Source organism: Diadema antillarum, unplaced genomic scaffold (assembly GCF_040938485.1).
Source record: "Diadema antillarum isolate AM-2024a unplaced genomic scaffold, OU_Dant_1.0 scf00000047, whole genome shotgun sequence".
Lineage (NCBI taxonomy): Eukaryota > Metazoa > Echinodermata > Echinoidea > Diadematoida > Diadematidae > Diadema > Diadema antillarum.
Window position 1 is genome coordinate 1,221,411 of NW_027270936.1, and position 20,215 is coordinate 1,241,625.

The following is a 20,215-nucleotide window of genomic DNA, read 5'->3' on the forward strand; positions in this document are numbered from 1 at the left end:
CATAGCATACAATTCTTTTTAAAGAACTTGAAGTGCTATCACCTCATAGCTGTTTCTGTTTGAGCTAAAAATGTATTTCAACATGTGTACTTCAATGAAACCCCCCCCCCCCCCCCCCCCCACACACTCAGTTTTAAGTCAATCCAAACGCTAAAATTACCAGCATAGCAAATTCCATAATAAGGTTGAAATTAGGGTCTTTCCAGTACACCATGTGGACCACAAGAACATTGGTAAAATCATCAAATATGTGCATAGCAAACATAAACCATCTGTGAGAAAACGAACATTATCTTCCCACATCTTCCTGATCCAAAGAGAGAGTTGTTTTTGAATTCTCCCTGAATGAGTTCACACAATTTGGTACATTTTATGACACAACAAATGTGCATGAATTTCTGCCGCACATAGAAATTCTCGTCGGACACTGAGCAGCACATTTGGCGTAATTTCAGCCCCTGTCCATACACCAATAAACGTGAAACATGCCAGGTCTACTGCAAGTCAAACAAGTGTGTATCTACAGAGTAAAGAGATGAATAATTCACATCAAATATTCACCAGATGTGTCCAATGAAAGCTGAACTCTTAACTAAGTCAATGACAACAAAGTGTTTGGGCTTCTCAACTTGACACATTATAGGGATTACTGCTTTGGAAATGGAATAACCAGAAAACTAACAAAGTAAGTCTCACATGGAATGGTAAGAACACACACAAGATGGAAATCTTTTGAAAGTTTTTCAATTGCATTTGTCGGATCCATCCATTGTATTTCTACTTTTTGAGACTCGATATCACTTAATGTTCTGTTCTAAACAACATAAAACATAATAAATAACCAATGAAAACATATATACAAAAATTTTTCTTTTGTTTTCTACAATCCAAAAAGGTAAGTCTATCACCCTCTTTTCCCCTATTTCACATGACTCTAAAAGCATTCTCCCCATGAGGGTATGTAATTTTGATCATCAACATGAACAGAGCTTGGTCAAGACCATTAAAAAAAAACTACTAACGTGCACATCTTTCACAGCTGTAAAATGTCTGTATTTCAGTACTTTTTTTCCCCCCTAAGGATAACATACATCATCAAGTGGAGAATAATGCATCCTATACCCTCATAATGGTAAACTGACACTGTATTGTGTCATGCACCTGATCACCCAAGCGCTGAACTAACATGTATTGTTATCTAAATCCGTGCTTGGTCATGTGACCATGAGGTCACATGATCAAGGAGGGGCCAGATGCCAGTGGCTGCCAGTCACCCCATGTCTTTGCCCTGTGCTGCCAATTGCATTGAATGGTCGCAAATTGGGGAACAAGCTGTATCCACTCTTTCCCACATTGGGTTCCCTCGGAGGTCAGATTTAACACAGGTTGGCAGACAATTTGGGAGACTGACAAGCTTAGATAAAATGGTCAAACCTAAATCCTTAATTCTCTACCCATGTTGGCTCCACTGGCGTGTCCTTTCCTTGTTATCCCCATGCCATTTGGGGTGACTGTAAACTAAAAAATAATGATTGACAAAACACAACAAAACAACAACAATAGCCATTTACAAATATCTTTCAACTTTGAATGTATTCACAACAACTGTTGTCCATGGACAGGCCTCACTCTGGTGTTGTGCTGCAACATACAGTACTTCAGTCAAGTCAATCGTATTTCATTAATGCGGGAATGAATAGCAGCGCCATCCTGTTGTGTGTAAAACGGTGAAATTCCGAGCCCGACTGCATGCCAATTCTTGTGCAACTGTCGCGGGGGGTGCACCAGTCCCCGCCAATTCGGAGGCTTGCCACGTTGAGCACAACCCAACCTGAGGCTACCCTTTTTCTGGCATGGCCACACCAGCACAACACTTTTCAAGCAATCCACAGCCAGTTCAGGCATACATACGGGCAGCGGTTTCCCCCGCCAAGGAATCCACGACAGCACCAGGGCGGGGCTTGATTCCAGTCGAATGTTCGCAAAACATACTCATCCACGACACAACTTTGTCCTGAAACTTGGCAATAGACCATGAAAGCTCTGTCAAGTATATTTCATAGACATATATCTTTCTATATATATCTATATGTATATAATCATATATACGTATATATATACATATAATCTGGAATCTCTGGAGAAGCAATGTCAGATCGGTCAGGCAGAAATGGAAGTGGGCCCGTGCTATTAGTCCAGGTTGATAGCGTTGTGCTGTTCTCAACTGCAGTCAATTTCACGAATGTTTTTTGGGATTTCACAGAATTTGTACACCAGTCGTTGTCCATCCACCTTGGATAGAATCCCCCTTTGGTAGTAGTATCTGCAATGACAAAAGTACAAAGTACAAAATATATTTTGTAGGGAAATCATCGTACTCGTTAATGCTATGAGTAGTTGCAACAACAACAAAAAATAACACAAATCTTGTCGGCTTCACGTGGAGTATTAACATAATGTAATCATGAAATATGCAAACATTGTGGTCTTTGCAGTCTGGAGATTACTGTTGCATTATTGTGGAATGCCACAATAAATTTAAGATCGAACATTTTCTGTCAGTGATATTATGGACCGGGCAGGTAGATACATGGTTTGCCAAATCTCAGTAAAATGGTAACACCCAGAAAAAAACAAACAAACCTACTTTGGAAGACGCAAACTTCTGAAATCTGCATGGATAAGGTGAAAAGTGATATTAGTGACACGATGACACATTGTCTGTGGTGCAGACATATCGACTTTGATTTCGGTGGACTGAAGTCATTGCCGCTTATGGTATCATCAGCATTGCAAACCGGCAGCATTTGAGGATGTGGAACTCTGTGAGCATCTAGAGCTTGACTGAAGTGTTATGAAAATAGTAACAGGCAATCATTTTGGAGGCGTTAAAGTTTGCGCACACTACTTTCATTCGTGAAATTTACAAATAAGCAAAATTTACTAAAACTGGAGCAGTGAAAAAAGTAATCAACTTTCATGGTAGTCGACTCTATTTAGTGATCGCCATCTTGTACAAGTTCTCCAGCAATTTCACCTCTGGAGCTTCAGATATTAGTGGCTAAGTTTTCATTAGCCACACACTGTGTCAATTTCACAATTTATGGACATTGCTCGACTCTCACCTCAGGGCTCTGCCCATTGTCTCGTAATTCATGTCCGGCTTGTTCTTGTGCTGGCCCCATAACTTGGAAACGGCCTTGGAGTCGACGAGTTTGAAGATGCCCTGCTCACGGCTTGTCCATTTGATGTAGCGCGGACACGTCTCTGAGTTCTGCAGCAACTCTAGGAGGAACTCCCACAGGTATGTCGTATGTGCTGTGCAAAATAAGGGTATGAGTGGCAGTGAAAGGGCAACATCAATATTGAGGTAGAGGGTTACCCTCTGAATCCTTCAGGGTCTCGAGGTTTAATGCATTGTCAACCTTAATTTCCAAAAGGAAGAAGTAAATTCTTCACTGGACTCTGGTCATGTGAATTGATCATGTGGACTGATCATGTGATCAAGAAATGTTTTCCGCAAAAAATGTAAAATTTCAAAATGTCAGATCTTCCTTATTTCTTATCTGATTTTTGTAATTTTTGTATCGTTTGGTAGGGAATATTTTTCTCCTTCTTTTGAGGTTTGATTATTTTTGTGGTGGATTTCCTCTTTGAAGGCTCCTTTGCTTATACTCTGTTTTGCCCCCCCCCCCCCTTTCCCATCAGATTACTCACTGTCTTTGGGCTTCTTTCTTATTCCTCCATTTGACAGTTGAAGGGGAGATTCCGACTTGATTTTGGGCTTCCGACCTGCACAACATATCAATATACAGACAATGTAATGAAATGTAGAAATTGATGCTATTGCCATGAAGAGAAGTCTTGTTGTCATCATGCAACCATACATAAATATTTTTGAATCATTTTAAAGCACTGAACGTTTCCTCTATTCTACAGATAACTTGATCTGCGCCATTTCAAATGGCACTTATTGAATCTGAGGTGCACTGATATTATGATACGCAATTCCTTTTGAAGTACTGGCATTGCTAGTGGCCGATTTCTTCTGACAATCTGATAGAAATACAACGTATGCAATACAGTGACTGAGTTTTAAGACTGAAAAAGAAAAACACTTTGTGGTAAAACATGTTGAATTTATTTACACTGGTAGAGAACTTTATTTTGGTTTATTTCATTTTCCTCAAGAAAACCCTCAACACAGAGAATATACTTAACAGAGAAAATTATTTAAACAAGAGTAGTGCAATCAGAAACATAGAGTGAATCAATTAAAAAAAATCAGAAAAGGCTCGGGCTGATACAGACGCATATATGAGTTACCAGCTGAGAGGGATATGCAGAGAAGGTAAAGAAGAAGGTAGTGGAGTAGGAGAAGGAAAGAGGATGTAGAGGAGATCAAGGAGAAGAGTAAAGAAGGTAGAGGGGTGTGTGTGGGGGGGGGGGGGAGGGGAGGGGGGCAGGTGGCTGTGTGGGAGGGGGAGGAGATGGATGTGTCAGAGGGGAAAAAGGAGGAGGTGGTAGTGTGAGGGGAGGAGGAGGAAGGGGAAGAGGTTCCTGTGTGAGAGGGGGAGGGGGAGGTGGCTGTGTGGGAGGGAGAAGGTGGCTGTGTTGGAGGGGGAAAAGGTGGCTGTGTTGGAAGGGGAAAAGGTGGCTGTGTTGGAGGGGGAAAAGGTGGCTGTGTTGGAGGGGGAAAAGGTGGCTGTGTTGGAGGGGGAGAAGGTGGTGGTGTGGGAGGGGGAGAAGGAGGGGGTTGTAGTCTTGAAGGGGGAGGGGGAAAGGTGGCTGTGTGGGAGGGGGAGGATGATGATGTAGTGGTGTGGAATAGGGAGGAGGTGGCTGTGTGTAAGGGGGAGGAGAAGGAGGAGGAAGTGTGGGAGGGAGAGGAGTAGTAGCAGGTGGCTGTGTGAGAGGGGGAGGACATGGCTGTGCATAGGGGAGGAGGTGGCTGTGTGGAAGAGGTGAGGGAGAGGAGGAAGGGGGCAGAGAAGAGAGAGGGCAAATAGGGTCAGAAAATGGAGGAGGGGAATAAATAGAAGGTACACAGAAAGAGGCAAAGGATACGAAGATGTAAGGAGGAGAAAGATCAGTGCCAGTATTAAGAGGAACTAAAGAAGAATAATGAAAAGAAGAGAAAGGAAATGGGTGGGCATGAAGAAGGCAGACCTCTGTACAGTGGTTTACTTACTTTTCTTGGACTTTTTATGCCTTTTGTGCTCTTTGATTTCATGGCGGTTAAGATGTAGGTGGTGATTTGCGGCCGACATTGAGAGCTCATAGCTGAGGTCCATGTTACCTTCAGTAGGTGGCTCGAAGATAAATTGAGGTGACGGAATTGAAAGTACTTGGTTGGAATCAGCTGTGATGTAAAACATAGAAAGCAAACAAAGTACTATAGTCATTTCTCTCATCAAAATCAGATCCACAGCAGTTGTGTAAACCTGTTATGATTAATTCAATGGGTTTATTCCGTGAGGATACATCAAATGTTATTCTTTATCTCAAAATGACAGAGAGTTGTTACTTCTAAGAGAAACAAAACAAAACAAAAAATCATGGCTTGCTGCTTGAAGGGGGGTAGCTGTATTACTGCCATTCCACAGATTTTTTCTCATTGGTCACTCCTAAAAAGTAAAGCCTGTTGCTCCCTGCCACCCAATGAAGTGTATCAAATGGCAGTCTCTTGAATCCGACTTGTGTTGGTCGACCATCAGTTCAGTGTTGGACATGCCTGGAGTGATCTGTTGAGGAAAGACCGTCTGACGAGGATCACGCGTGACATGTCTGACACTGACCCGATAGTCGACCAACACACGTTGGATTCATCAGACTGCGACCTGACACACCTTGGTGGGTTGCCAGAAGCAACAATCTTTGCTTCAGATGAGTGACCGATGAAAAGAAATCTCTGTGGAATGCATTTAGTCTTTTATGTGACAAATGTGTCAGACTAATTTCCTCTCAGCCAATCAGATGCTAGGATATCAGTAGCTTGTAACATTTTGTCAGAAAAAAATATCTGACAAAATGCTTCATGAAATGCTCCCCTGGACCCCTTAAAAAAGAATAATAAATGAATAATAAAATAATAAATAAATGAAGTTGTGATTTATTGCAGAAATGCTCTACACATGGTAATCAAGGCAGTGGATGATGACAGATATAAGTCTTACAGTTGCTTGGAAACCAATTAAAGTATTTGAAGGCCTTACAGAGTTGGAATAGAACCTGATATCCTTCTGATCGCACCCACCTTGCTTGAGTGTCGCTTGCATGAGTGTGTTGAGCGTTTCAGCAGATGGTGCACTTGTGATTCCTTTGGAAGCCAACTCTGTGAATCACAAAGAACAAAGAGAAAATGATAGCAGCGACTAATGAGAAGCAAGAGGGCAGTAACTCCAAAGAACTGGCACTGTAATAATACCCTTCTGCGTCTCCACTGGCATACAGTTGTATGAACATCTCTGTACATTTGTGCATATTGAAACTCATTACAAAGGAACAAAGCACATACAAAGTTCACAAGAAGCACATGACATGCCATGACAACATGTGATGTCAAATAACACAGTCCGATTGAAGGCCACAGCCCAAGTAAAACATTTCCCTGTTTTTGTTTTGTATCATCAACTAATTATGAACAAAGCCTTGCTCTTCATTGGCAATCACATAAAGATGACATGGTCTGAAAAGTGTGTTTAAGGACAAGTTCACCTTCATAGACATGTGGGTTGAGTGAATGCAGCAACATTAGTAGAACACATCAGTGAGAGTTTGATCAAAATCAGACAATCCGTTAAAAAGTTATTAATTTGTGAAGTTTCTGCTCAGTCACGGCTGGATGAAAAGACTGCTATAGCTTGTGATGTCACAGGAGTACAACGATATAAAGAAAGAATAAAGAAAATTAAACATATTTCCATTTTTCTCGCATAACAAAAGAACACTCGACTTCTCTCTTTCAGAAGGCAGGGGGAATAATATTACCCTTAACATACATCAGTAGCAAGTCGAAGAAATGTGCACTTTATTTAAAAAGTAGAGTTTTGTGAAAATCTCTTTATATTCCTTATATAGTTGTACGCATGTGACATCATACACTGTAGTAGTCTTCCCTTCCAGCAGTGACTGCGCAGATACTTATATATTTGTAACTTTTGAACGGATTGTCCAATTTTCCTCAATTTTTCACTGATGTGTTCTACTAATATTGCTGCATTCTCTCAATCCTTATGTATATGAAGGTGGACTTGTCCTTTAAGTACAGTTGTAAGCATAGATCTAATGATGTTAATGACATATTCTTTACCTGGTCGAATAAATAATGATAATAATAATCACTTGAGATACAAACTTCTACAACTGAATTGTGGTTTCAAAGACTTCTTACATAATGAAAAATAACTGCATGAATAACTGCATCCCATTTGCTTATTTCTACATTCACACTTCTTGGCAAAAATTTTCCTTTGGAAAGTTTTGTTTATATCCTCTTCAATTTTGCAAGTCTAAACAATCAGTGATGTGTGGAGGAAATTTGAATACTCAGCCATTCTGAAGCATATTTTGGCATTATCCCTGAATTTTTTTACTTATCATAAACTTTCATACAAACACTAATAGACAATTTACTGAACACCATAATTCTCTGTCTATAAACAAGACACACACACCAACAAAAAAAAAACAACATCTTACATTTACAATAACTAATGAACTATATACAGGATTTGCCTCAAAGCATGTAAAGTAATCTCACTTGTAACCCATCATCATTTACCCCAAGAAACTGGCAGACATTAAGACTTAGAAAACTACAAAATAAATTGATCGGGCTGAATTACAAAACAGAATTTTAGACTTATTATCATCAAAACTTGAACATTTGATGTCTTTACTACCTCCTGTGCATTACCAGATCAGAGCCTGAGCAACATTTGAAATGGGAAACTCTTCACACTTTACGAAGCATGTTACCAGGCTGTATGGAAATGACTTACATCATATGGATGCATAATCAGCTTGACTGCATCTAAACTTTAAAGCTAATTTTCTTTAAAAAAAGAAGAAGTTTCTTCTGAAGACTGGCTTCCATGACACTTTTGTGGCAGGTTTATGGAAAATAAGACAGAATTAATCTTCTATCTCAGGAAGCTTAGCATCCAGAGAATTCAGAAAGCACCACAAAGATTTGAGATTGATGGTCTATGACTTTCACTGGCTCTGGTGTTGATGGGTCACGATTGATCTCGGACGTACCTCTCATCGTCTCTTCATCTAATTGGATGTGCGATACCCTGGATTTTAGCATGTCATCATCATCGTCATCCGGGTCCAACGCCCCTCTTTCTGCTGGGCTGGATGGAGGCGACACTAAAGAGAAGCAAGGATGGAGGGACTAGACATCAAATACAACTCATGATACAATTTATCCCATTTCACAAGGAGAGGGCAGTCATACATCACGATACTTTCAGTTACCATAGCAACAATAAAAGTGCTCACAGCCAATTATTTGTTGTGCACCTACTGCCATAGTGATGACAAATGTTTGAAGTGCCATGAGTATGCTGCTTTGATGCATTTCTTTTCCTTCATTTAAGCAATTCAAGTATGTTGTACAATAAATTTGATTTTCTTTTTCTTGTGGGAAAGCATTTCAAAAAGCATCATCTCAGAATGGTCTGCCAAGATGGCAATTACAAACGTTGTATCATAAAAGTGGAATTTATTGCACTTGGTCAATGTCAGTGAATCTTGCATATTTCTGAATTTGAGGTTAAGGGTATGTTTGAATAAAACTTCATATTCTGAAAACATTCATTTGCCATCATTTTTGCAATAGTTCTGTGAAATTCATTAAAAAATCCCATGTTTTAAGTACATAAAACAAACAGAGTACATAGTGTATTACTTTTCCACACTGCTCTTTACTTAAATAGAGCATCAATATTATGTTTCAAATGGCTGAAACCCGCCTAACAATGAATGCTTTTCCACAGTAAAGCTGCTACGAAGTTGATGCTATTATTTTCGATATAGACTACAAAGCACTCTTGAAGGATGGGACCATAGTTGACATGTTTTAACTTCTGAAACAAATGATTACTTTCCTTACAAACGATGCAAACTGACTTTTATTAAACGGGCAGTGTGTATCAATTCCAGCCATTAGACTGTGCGCATTTCATCAAACAATCTGTGTTCTGAAATCAACGTTGTAAAATACCAGATGATGCTGGCATGGCAATAATTAAAGACCTTGCTCCCTCATTGATACCTTACCCAGGAAATAATTCACAGACAAACTTCCCCAAAAATTACCGATAGAGACATAATGCATAATGCACAATGGTAGGAAGATAAGCCGACAACAAACATATGGTGTTCTATCTGATGCGTTTCTTTGTGCTCAAAATGGCTTTGATCATCTCGAAGGTCATGACAATGACATGGCGAGGTGCTACATAAAGCACTTTCTTGATTGCCTGGGGCAAGTGAAACCAAAGTCTGGCAAGTGTTTCGGGGAAATGAGAAAAAAATGCTTGCCTGACATGGGTAAGCAAAAAGTTTTGAAGCCACTTTTTTCCCCACTTTCTCTCCCCTACAACCAACAAAGTCAACCATATAGAATCCTAAAGATAATGACTGTTTAGTGATGCAATCCAACACCAACACCCGATTGAACCAAGTTTGTTACCCCAGTGCATTTAAGTGTGCATATCAACATGTGCTATCTATTCAAATCATTAATTGTGTTTGATCAAACCCTTGACTTACGAGTGATTTTTGGACTTTCATGTTCAGGCGAGTGTTCTGCAACAATCTGAAAATCTGCTTACCCAGTTAGGCAAGTGATTTAAAAAAAAAAAGTTATGTGGCACCCTGCATGGCATTATGTACAGCAATAATTAGTGATGAGCTTTCCATAACTGCGGCTGATTTTGATATTCATGTCCTTCAGAGTTTCTTTTCACATGCCCTTCCCTCATTCCCCAAGTCAACACTCATAATATGATCTGTAAATCCTGAATATGATTCAGGCACTATACAGAGCCTGAGGGGCAACATTTAGCTTCAAATACTTTTAAAAGATAATATAAATTACTGAACTGATGAAAAGAGAAGAGAAACACAGTGGATTACCATCTGTAACAGGTCCTTCTACAGGAAACTGCTTCTCATCACCATTGGTTGTGGGAGAAATGTCCAACAAGGCCTGGGCAGCCATGATGGTCTCGGGTGGTTTGACTGTATCTCCAGAGTTGGAACAAGCATTCACTGTAGCGAGGTCATAAGACAGAGAGGAAGGTAAAAAGAGAGAAAAGAAATTTAGTGATATATTCTGTATTTTATTCTTGTCACATAGCACAAAATGTATGTTTAACTGTGAATGGTCAGTACATTTATCATACAAAATGAGTAATAACTGTACTCCACAATCACATACATCACACTTATCATTGTATTACCTGGAAAATTATAGGTTAATCCAACTCAATGTGAAATATGGCAAGACATCAAACTTTTTTGAGTCCTCCTTAGATTATTTTCAGTGGACATGGAGATGCATATGAAGTGTCTGGACTAATGTTACATTCACAAGGCATGACATTAGCTGTGCCGCCCAGTGCCCTGGGGCGACCACAAGTTGATGTTGGGCCACCATTATCTAACTTTGAAATTTTGAAAATTGCCAACATGAAGTCTGATGCACGACAGCTGTTCATTCTATAAGACCAGTATAATCTGCACAATGTATCTCAAGGTGCATATTGTAGTAGGCTCCTCTTGTTACTTTTTTTTAGCATCTCCTACTCAGAAGTTCCTGACGGCAGGAAATTTGCATGAGACGGGAATGTGGAGACCAAGTCACCTGGACAAGTACGTGTAAATGTCCAAAATACCACCTGATTTTGAGGCACACATTACTATTGTTGTATTTTGTATTAGAGTGATAAGAGAAAAATCATTTTGAGTGTGCATGGGTGAACTTCATTGTTATGGTATTATAGCAGGTGAGAATGGACCATACAGATTTATAGCTAGTGAATCTCAAGGGAGTTTTTGTCTGAACTTTGACCTTAATCAGAGTTTAAGATCATGGAGCAACACATAAACATGAGCTGGAGTACAGTAGTGCTTGACGACACCATCAAACACTGCTAAGTACTACCCTCCTGAAACCAAGAAGACAAAATGTGCTACTACAATAAATATGGTTTCCTCAAAATTCTTTATTAGTCTCTCTAAAACTGCCACTCTTATCCATTTCAATGGCAGTAGCACTAGGCATTTTTTTGATGCCTCTTACAAGTGGTGATTTAAAGGACAAGTTCACCTTCAGAGACATGTGGATTGAGTGAATGCAGCAATATCAATAGAATACATCAGCAATAGTTCGAGGAAAATCGGACAATCCGTTTAAAAGTTATGAATTTTTGAAGTTTCTGCTTAGTCACTGCTGGATGGGAAGACTACTACAGCTTGTGATGTCACATGCGTACAACGATATTAAGAAAATATAAGGAAAATTCAAGGTATTTTCACTTTTCTCGCATAATAAGGGCAAGTCCAAGATAAGGTCCCCTCAGAAGGCAAAATTTCATCTTTGCTCAATATTGACATGTTTGGTATCATTTTGAAGCTTATGAGTTGAAGTTTTGATTTCCGTGGAGGAAAAAATGATATTATGTAAATTTATGCAAATTTCAAGGGCTTCATTTGCATATATGTGAAACACAGCGTTACGTATGGGACATTTATAAAAATTCATATTAATTCAAAGGAAAGCAAATAATATTTGATTAATATGTGGACATAAGAAGTTCATCACATAGTATAACTTGGTATGAAAATTTAGGGATTATGCAAATGATTATGCAAATTAGCTCGTGTCCTATCATGAGATGTCCCATACGTAACAAAATGAGGTCATTTTTTTAGGTTTTTTCTGAAATTGCTACGGTTATTTTAATGCCCTTTTGGAAAGTTCTAATTTATTGTTTAGAGAAATGAAATACCAGAGAAAAAAGAAAAAAAAGTAAAAGAACTATTTTTTATTAGGCATTGAAATAATGTTACGTATGGGACAAATGCGTTACGTATGGGACATCCTCATACATGTTGCATGTGAATGCATGTAGCTAGCTGGGAAGGTCTCTCAGTACACAAATGGTCAATCATCCTGAAGAAAGCATCCCAACATTGTAGCTACTTCTTGAGTTATAGACACTTGAAACAATACATGAACTTGACTGAACAATTTTCAGAAAGGGGGAGGGGAAAATGGCAAAACACACAATGAAAAACCAGCATTAAAGGGATGGTTTAGTTTTTTGTAGAAATGGGGATTCAGTTTTCAACATTTAAAGAGATGATTGGAAACCAATTATATGAATTACTTAAGAGCATAAAATCCTAAGACTAGAGGAATTCAAAGTTTAGGTGACGGAGATCCAATTTGAAATGGTTGTGATATATATAGAAAACAAAATAAAAAGTAAAATGATTTTTTTTTCAATGCAAGTGATACACAAATTGTCCTTATTCAGTTTTCAGTAGTAGCCACAACAAAATTCATGGGTATACATACTGAGGTGTGACTCGAATCAATGACCTGACTGCTAGACAGACATCATATCTACTCAATCACTGGGGTTCCACGCAGCAGGTATTCCTTATTTATTAAACTTAATATTTCTTGTGTCAAGTTGTTTTTTATTGAAACTAAATGGCAAACTGCCCTTCATCAATGGAAGTAAACACTTTAAACTACCAGGTATTCAATTTTTCAGTAGTAACTGTCCTGATAAAAATAGGGCATACATACTCAGGTTGGTCATAAAAAATATAGAATATGATTGAATGTGATTATGATGGTAAATATCTGGGGAATATTGTTCCCTTGTCAATCTGGATCAGTATTTGAGTAATTTCCACTGATTCCACCTCAATAATTATGCAAAAATTTGTTTATGGGTATTTTGCAAAATTATTTTGCAAAATACCCATAAACATGCTTCTCCACACACTAAACGAATGGGGGACAAAGGGCATGCATACCCAGGTTGGTCATAAAAGCATAAAAATGTGATTGAATATGATTATGATGGTGAATATTTGGGGAATATTGTTTCCTTGAAAATCTGGATCAGTATTTGAGTAGTTTCAACTGATTCTACTTCAATGATTATGCAAAATACCCATAAACATGGTTCTTCACACACTAAATGAATGGGGGACAAACTGTCCCATACGTAACTGTCCCATACGTAACACGTCATGTCTGTCTTTAATTAGAACCTGTAATTAGAGCTTTTTGCCTAATGACATGAAACTTACCTATGATAATCTTGAGTGTTGTGACTTTCATCACAGTGAGTTACAAGTTGTAGAATGGTATACTTTCAGAGAGTTTTGAGGTTGAAAAAAATGTTCAAAAAAACAAAAATTTTCTGGTCCCATACGTAACGGCACACATTTTCTCTTCTAGAATTTAATTGTCATGGTTATTTTTCTCAATTTTTTACATGATTATACTTCTCCTAGATATCAATCACCATTATAAAGTTCAATATGATCAAAGGCCATTAACACTATTTTTTAGGTCATAAAAATCTCTGAATGTCCCATACGTAACGTGCGCGTTATCTTGGACTTGCCCATAAAAGAACGCTTGACTTCACTCTTTCAGAAGGCAATGTGAATAATATTACCCTTAACATACGTCAGTGACAAGTCGAGGGATTAGGCACCTTTTTCAAAAAGTAACATTTTGTGAAATTCTCTTTATATTTTCCTTACATCATTGTACGCAGGTGACATCATGCACTCTAGTAATCTTCTCATCCAGCAGTGATTGTGCAGATACTTTAAAAAATACAGAACTTTTGAATGGATTGTCTGATTTTCCCCAAACTTTCACTGATGTGCTCTACAAATATTGCTGCATTCACTCAATCCACATGTATATATGAGGGTTGACTTGCCCTTTAAGGAAGAATTGCTCAATCTTTGACACATCACTGCACATCTATTATGAGGATTGTTTATACTATACAAGCTGTAGTGATTAAAAGTTTAATATAGAGGATTAGAGAATAACATTCCATGATTCAGGCTGCTCTGCGGAGCAGCTTTCACGTACTGCACCTTTTGTGTGGATATAGAGTATATTGCACATACAAGTGTATATGCACAGTGAGTTTCCGCACTGTGTGTCTGCTTTGTTGAAAATTTTGATCTAGTATTGAAAATAACCTGAACTTGAACACTTTTTGTTGGGCTCTGAACTTTGTGAGCACTACAGGACACAAAGATTACGGAGACAAAGAGTCCAACTGGACAAGGGTCAAATTTACACACTCAAAATAAACACTGAGTATCAGTAGACTTTAGTGGGGTGAAATAGGAAAGGGCAGCTCAGGACAAAATATACCCTATAAAATACAGGGAAGGGATACTGTATATTCTAGACAGACAAGAATACATAGGGGAGAATGAGAGGAAAAGACAATGACAAACACTATGTACAGTAACAGAGAGCAGAAAGAGGGTGAGAGAGAGAGAAAATGACCACAGGACAGGAGAGAATGGAAGGGCACGAAAAAGGGTAAAAAGAAGTGCTCGACTTTGTGAGAAGTATGATTAACACATTGCCATAAAATCTTATACCAATTCTAATCTGAACCACATGAGGTTATCATCCACAACAGACTGAGTTTGAATTAAATGATTCCTGTTTAAAAAAAAAAAAGAAAAAGAAAAAATGTATTCACAAAATGGGACCACGCATGCTTCCCGCTGTTTACACACTGCCTACAACACAAAGCACTGGCTAAATGCAGGGGAAAGAAAAAATGAACACCTGTATGTATTTGACCCCCCAAATCCTTTGTTCCTAAAGTCAGCTGCCCTTCTTGGCGGCAGATGTACACTGCACTGGGCATGTGTAGCTTGATACAAGAATGCATTGCACATTGCTTGTATAGAAATAAAAGCACACCTTAAAAAGATATTTAACATTGGTGGAGATGTTTTTTCCCCTTCTCTCTTTATGGAGATAGTCCTTACCCATAAGGGTGGTTCAATTTATAAAATACTCACACTTTTCAATACCTCTCTACTTTGCCTCTCATTTCCACGGTACTTATTGTTGTTAACAATTTTTGTTTTTCCAAAAAAATCCCAAATACGTCACATTACATGGGATCTAGTGTGCATGCATTTAGATATTGCTATGTCAGGCAGCCACATACAAGCTTTTTGGTCATTAAGACCAAACTACTGCAGAAATACATGAGCATGTATCAATTGATATCAATGAGTAAAAATTGAGCACATGAGTTGTATAACTACTTTCATTAATCTCAGATTTCTACTGAATGTAAAACTTTAGTGATTACTGTTGAATTCAGCTTGTATAGCTTTGCTACATAAGGCATGCTCAAACAAATTTTCTGCTTGTCAGTGAGTAACCTTCTTTATAATGGTGCAGTGTGTATGTACAAAAGATTTGAATAAATTGTGAGTAAAGTTTGCACATGGAACATGGTGAAAAACTGTACATTATCACATTTATGCTTCTTCACATTAATCAAGTAGCTTGAAGAAGGCAGATCAGAATGCAAAAATACTGATTTCATGCCTCAACAAACCGCAATTTTCTGAATGAAGAAAAAAAAGATTGCACATGTTTATGAGACAAACATCTTCATTGGCAATGGCTTGCCTAACCTGGCAAAAGTAGCACATGCAAAAGCCATGGAAAGAGTGTGACTTATCGTTAATAAAGCTTACATAATGAGAACATACAACGTGTATGGAGGCTGAATTGTAGTTTTGTCTATTACCAAACACACCCAGTCACACACACCATCTTTTCTCCCGCATGATGCAATAACAGAGTTGAGTTTCAAAAGCAGGATTGATTCTTACAAGGTTTGTCTGCTTATAACATTCATTCTTTCGCATATGTTGCACAATGTCACGGAGTGCATATTTCAAACTCTGAATTTGCTATAACCTTTGAATGTCTTGTATTTCTTAACACAATTTATTCTCCCCCCCCCCCCCAAAAAAAAAAAAAAAAAAAAAAATCATATTTCAGGCATACAAATCTTCTACCAGTGTGTACATGTCATTGTCAGTCAGATATCTAAGATTGTATGCTTTACTCTTCCATTACACTAGGAAAGCTTAAATAATGAACCATGTTCAGAAGCTTGCACAGAACATTCCCTCAAAAGCACTGCAAAACAATAGCTTACAAATGTAGTCTTGGCTAACATATTAACCCTTTTACATTTTCCGGCCTGACATTTAAATGTAATTTTGCTCAAATTGTTGCAAAATTAAAATAAACTTTTTTCCTCTCCTTCAATTCAAAACTATAAAATTTACATTCATGAACAAATTCTCCTAACATATTACATATATGAAATACAGTACGGAATGATTCTAGCTCTCAAGCAACAGAAGTACTGGTTCCTTCAAAACAATACATTTAGAATCGTTCATTCGAATAGATTTGTATCCGGTAACTGCTGCTACAAGAGATCAGAATGGGGGAACTTTGGAAGCACAGTGCCATGATTTTCTACTTTATTTCAGCCGAGGCCCACTTCGGCTCCTACGTAATTAAAAAAATATATATATTTTTTTAAATTTTTTTAAAGGCCCAGTTAGATTGTTGTACAAATCTTGTTTGATTTTATTTTTAGCTGAGATCGTGGCCCACCAAGTGAGAAGCAAATGCCTGAAGGATATGATGCCTGTCTAGCAATTAGGAGGTTGTTGGTTTGAGTCAAATGCAAATTTATATGCATAAATAATGTATGCCCATGATTTTTTTATCATGGCTTCCACTAGAACACTGAATAATCGGTGTTTAAACGTCAATGTAGGGTAATCTGTCGATCAGTTGCAATATACAATGTAAAAACAACTCGACACAAGACTCATCAACTTACATCATCTTGGAAGTGTTTTCTACATTCTGGTGAAGCAGTAAATATACACATGTAACATGTAAGTTAGTGTGTTCCATACACAGTATACAAGTTGCAAGCACATGTACAGTAAAATGTAAATGCCCATGGTTGACTGAAAGATCGGTCTGTATCTTGTTGATGGGGTATGTTCCTCTAACCTGAGATACATTTGGTTTCACAGAATCCTATCCAATATGCAGGAGAGCCGTAAAAGTAAAAAAAGAAGAAGAAGAAGAAGAAAAGATAAAAAACTCCTCTGGACAGACAGATTTTTCTGTCTAATGTAACAGGGCATAATCATGATATAGTCCCCACCGCTGCGTGTCCGTACTAAATACAACCCTACCTAACCCTATACCCCAACCCTAGTCCGCGGGTGCACGCACACTGTGGTGGGGCCTATGGTAGGGACTATATCAGTTCGGGAAACCCACTCACAAGGGGGCCCCTCCTTATAAGTAACCCGTCCCCCTTATAAGTAACCCCGTCCCCCTTATAAGTAACCCCCGGGGCACCCCTTATGAGGAGTCTCCACGCTTTTTTGCAATGCAACACGAAAATGAAAGGACTGCGGCAATTCGCTTGATTATGTCCATAAAGCTTCACAAGTTTCCTAGTTACTCACGAAATTTGAGCAAAATCGGTTTGAGGCATCATATCTAAAATCATGGATTTAAATGCGATGTCAAACGACCCATGCGAATGCTGAAATGCGAGCGATTACTGGCGTGAGTGTCGCCAGGCGCGGCGGCGCGGCAATGCTTGAGTGCAGACGTGGCGACTGCATTCAGCAAGTTGTTCAGCGCAGCTGGGAGCTGTTGGAAATTTCAAGCTTCATCGGTGAAACTTGCAAGTTTCAACTTAAAATTTTTGTTTAGGGACGACTTCAACTGGACAACCCTATGGGAACGTATCCTTTTGTATATATGCATACCAATTGCAAAGGTAGGTGGTTGACTATTTCGTTACTTTTGTTATTTTTCCTTCATTTAAAGCCACCTGAATGAACGAAAGTCTCCGTACTCAGTCGCCACGTCTGCACTCAAGCATTGCCGCGCCGCCGCACCTGGTGACACTCACGCCAGTAATCGCTCGCATTTCAGCATTCGCATGGGTCGTTTGACATCGCATTTAAATCCATGATTTTAGATATGATGCCTCGAACCGATTTTGCTCAAATTTCGTGAGTAACTAGGAAACTTGTGAAGCTTTATGGACATAATCAAGCGAATTGCCGCAGTCCTTTCATTTTCGCGTTGCATTGCAAAAAAGCGTGGAGACTCCTTATAAGGGGTGCCCCGGGGGTTACTTATAAGGGGGACGAGTTACTTATAAGGAGGGGCCCCCCTTGTGAGTGGGTTTCCCGAACTGATATCACGATTATACCTGTAACAGGTGCAAAAGACGTCTTTAGTTTGTTTTCTTCACCTGAGGATAGGGTCAGGGCTCATTGACATTCCTGACTCTGTCATGACATGACAGTTCATCATTCATTTCACTGCACCACACAATAATTGTTAGCTGTGAGCTGTAAATGTATGAATTTTAGTTGCAAATTTGAAGTTTTATTCACACTTGCTTGCCTCTTTATCTGCTGCATTTCTATCCGAAAGTAATCTCCAACGGTTATAGCTTTTTGATACTATCACTATCAAGGATCCAGGCTAACTCGGCCCACGGGACAACTCGTCCCACCCGTCGAGGGTGGGCCGAGTTGTCCCACCCGTTGGTATCGATAGTGATCGTGAGCGCTTGTCTGTGTTTGAGGTTATTTTGTCTTTGTGACGTCTTTTTTAACCGTAACTTTTATGGAATTGTGCTCAGTGGTTTCTGTAAAGAATATTTGCCAACTTTTGGGGGATACAACGACGTAAAAATGAAATTTCAGACGTGTTTATCGCGGTTCGCGATCCCCATAGGTTCACGTTCATTTCGCGCGGTGGACTAACTCGGCCCAGCTAAGTTTTAGCTGTTGTTTTGTCAGTAAATCTCCGTAAAACTATCAATTTTATCATGTATAAAGGTGTATTCAGGGTACCTTCAACTAATTTCATCTTCGAGGTATTTTAATTTTGCGCATGTTTGGGGAAATGTTGGATATTTGTTCGCATGGTTTCATCTTTGCCGTATCCGCACCGCACCGGTCTCGCCACCAGCAGCTCGCTCACACATCTCTGTGGCAGAGCTGAGCAGCGCCATGCCCATGCCCACTCTCGGCGAGGCAAGGGGCGGCGCGGGGCACCCGCGCGAACGGCACAGAGGGAGCAGCCAGCCACTCCGTAAACGTAGCTACGGATACGGGCGGTGGTTGAAATTGGAGGAAAAGGCGTCATTTGCTGCACTTCCAATTTTCTCGCGTGAGTATTAAATTCTATGCAGTAGTCAGTTGGCATTTTCCTATCCATTGTCTTGAACTTTGAGCTGAGAGCTAGAGAGGGAGCAACTTGTTTCAACTCAACTGTGTTTGCTGCAACATCGCGTGAATTGGGCTGAGCTGGTGTGCTACCTATACCGCCAGCCAATGCCAAGGTGAAAGGGCAAGGGTTTCTGCTAAAGGCTGGGCATATAGGGGGTTGCTTGACTCTTTTTTTTTCTGATTTTTTTTTTTTGTCTTTTCTTTTTTTCTGATTTTTTTTTTGTCTTTTATTTTTTTCTGATTTTTTTTTTGTCTTTTATTTTTTTCTGATATTTTTTTTTTCCAGGATGACTCAATACACATGGTATATGTATTCCAACCTCATGCAGTTTGCAGTTGTCATTTTGCTGTTTTTCTGTCTATCCCCCAGCATCAACGTTATTATTATTAATGATTGATACTGAATTAAAAAAAAAACACACACACACAACACACACATAAAATAACGATTTGGATGCATGCTGTATTGTTGGCAATTATCACGTGACTCGGATGACACTATTCGCAATGTTGGGACACTGCTCCTTAATTTACAAATATGTAACATTTGTGAAATAGTACAAGATTTAATATGTGAAAATGTCACCTTTTTGTGTCTGAAATGATTTACTAGTACTATGGTGAAGTCTGTTTTCAAAGTGACATTTATTCAATGTACTATAGATTGTACTGTAATACTAGTTTTGGAACTACATGGCATTAAAGATCAAAAGTGGGATTTTTTTTTTTGTAACACCTAGAACTTTCGACAAAGCTTAACATTGCTAATATTTCACATTTTTTCTTACCTGCGCCTAAAATT

General features: G+C 38.9%; 1 protein-coding gene across 2 annotated transcripts in view; it reads right to left on the reverse strand.

Moving 5' to 3' along the window:
- Positions 1–1,870: 1,870 nt before the first annotated feature.
- Positions 1,871–20,215, reverse strand: part of LOC139715380 (uncharacterized) — a 63,862-nt gene continuing 45,517 nt past the window's right edge. For both annotated transcript variants that reach the window (XM_071626952.1, XM_071626953.1), the window contains 7 exons: positions 10,150–10,284; positions 8,263–8,376; positions 6,257–6,334; positions 5,192–5,362; positions 3,718–3,792; positions 3,126–3,318; positions 1,871–2,323 (listed from right to left, as the gene is read on the reverse strand). In XM_071626952.1, the coding sequence (XP_071483053.1) occupies positions 2,221–2,323; positions 3,126–3,318; positions 3,718–3,792; positions 5,192–5,362; positions 6,257–6,334; positions 8,263–8,376; positions 10,150–10,284 (869 nt within the window). In that variant the 3' untranslated portion in view covers positions 1,871–2,220. The remainder of the gene's footprint in view (positions 2,324–3,125; positions 3,319–3,717; positions 3,793–5,191; positions 5,363–6,256; positions 6,335–8,262; positions 8,377–10,149; positions 10,285–20,215) is intronic.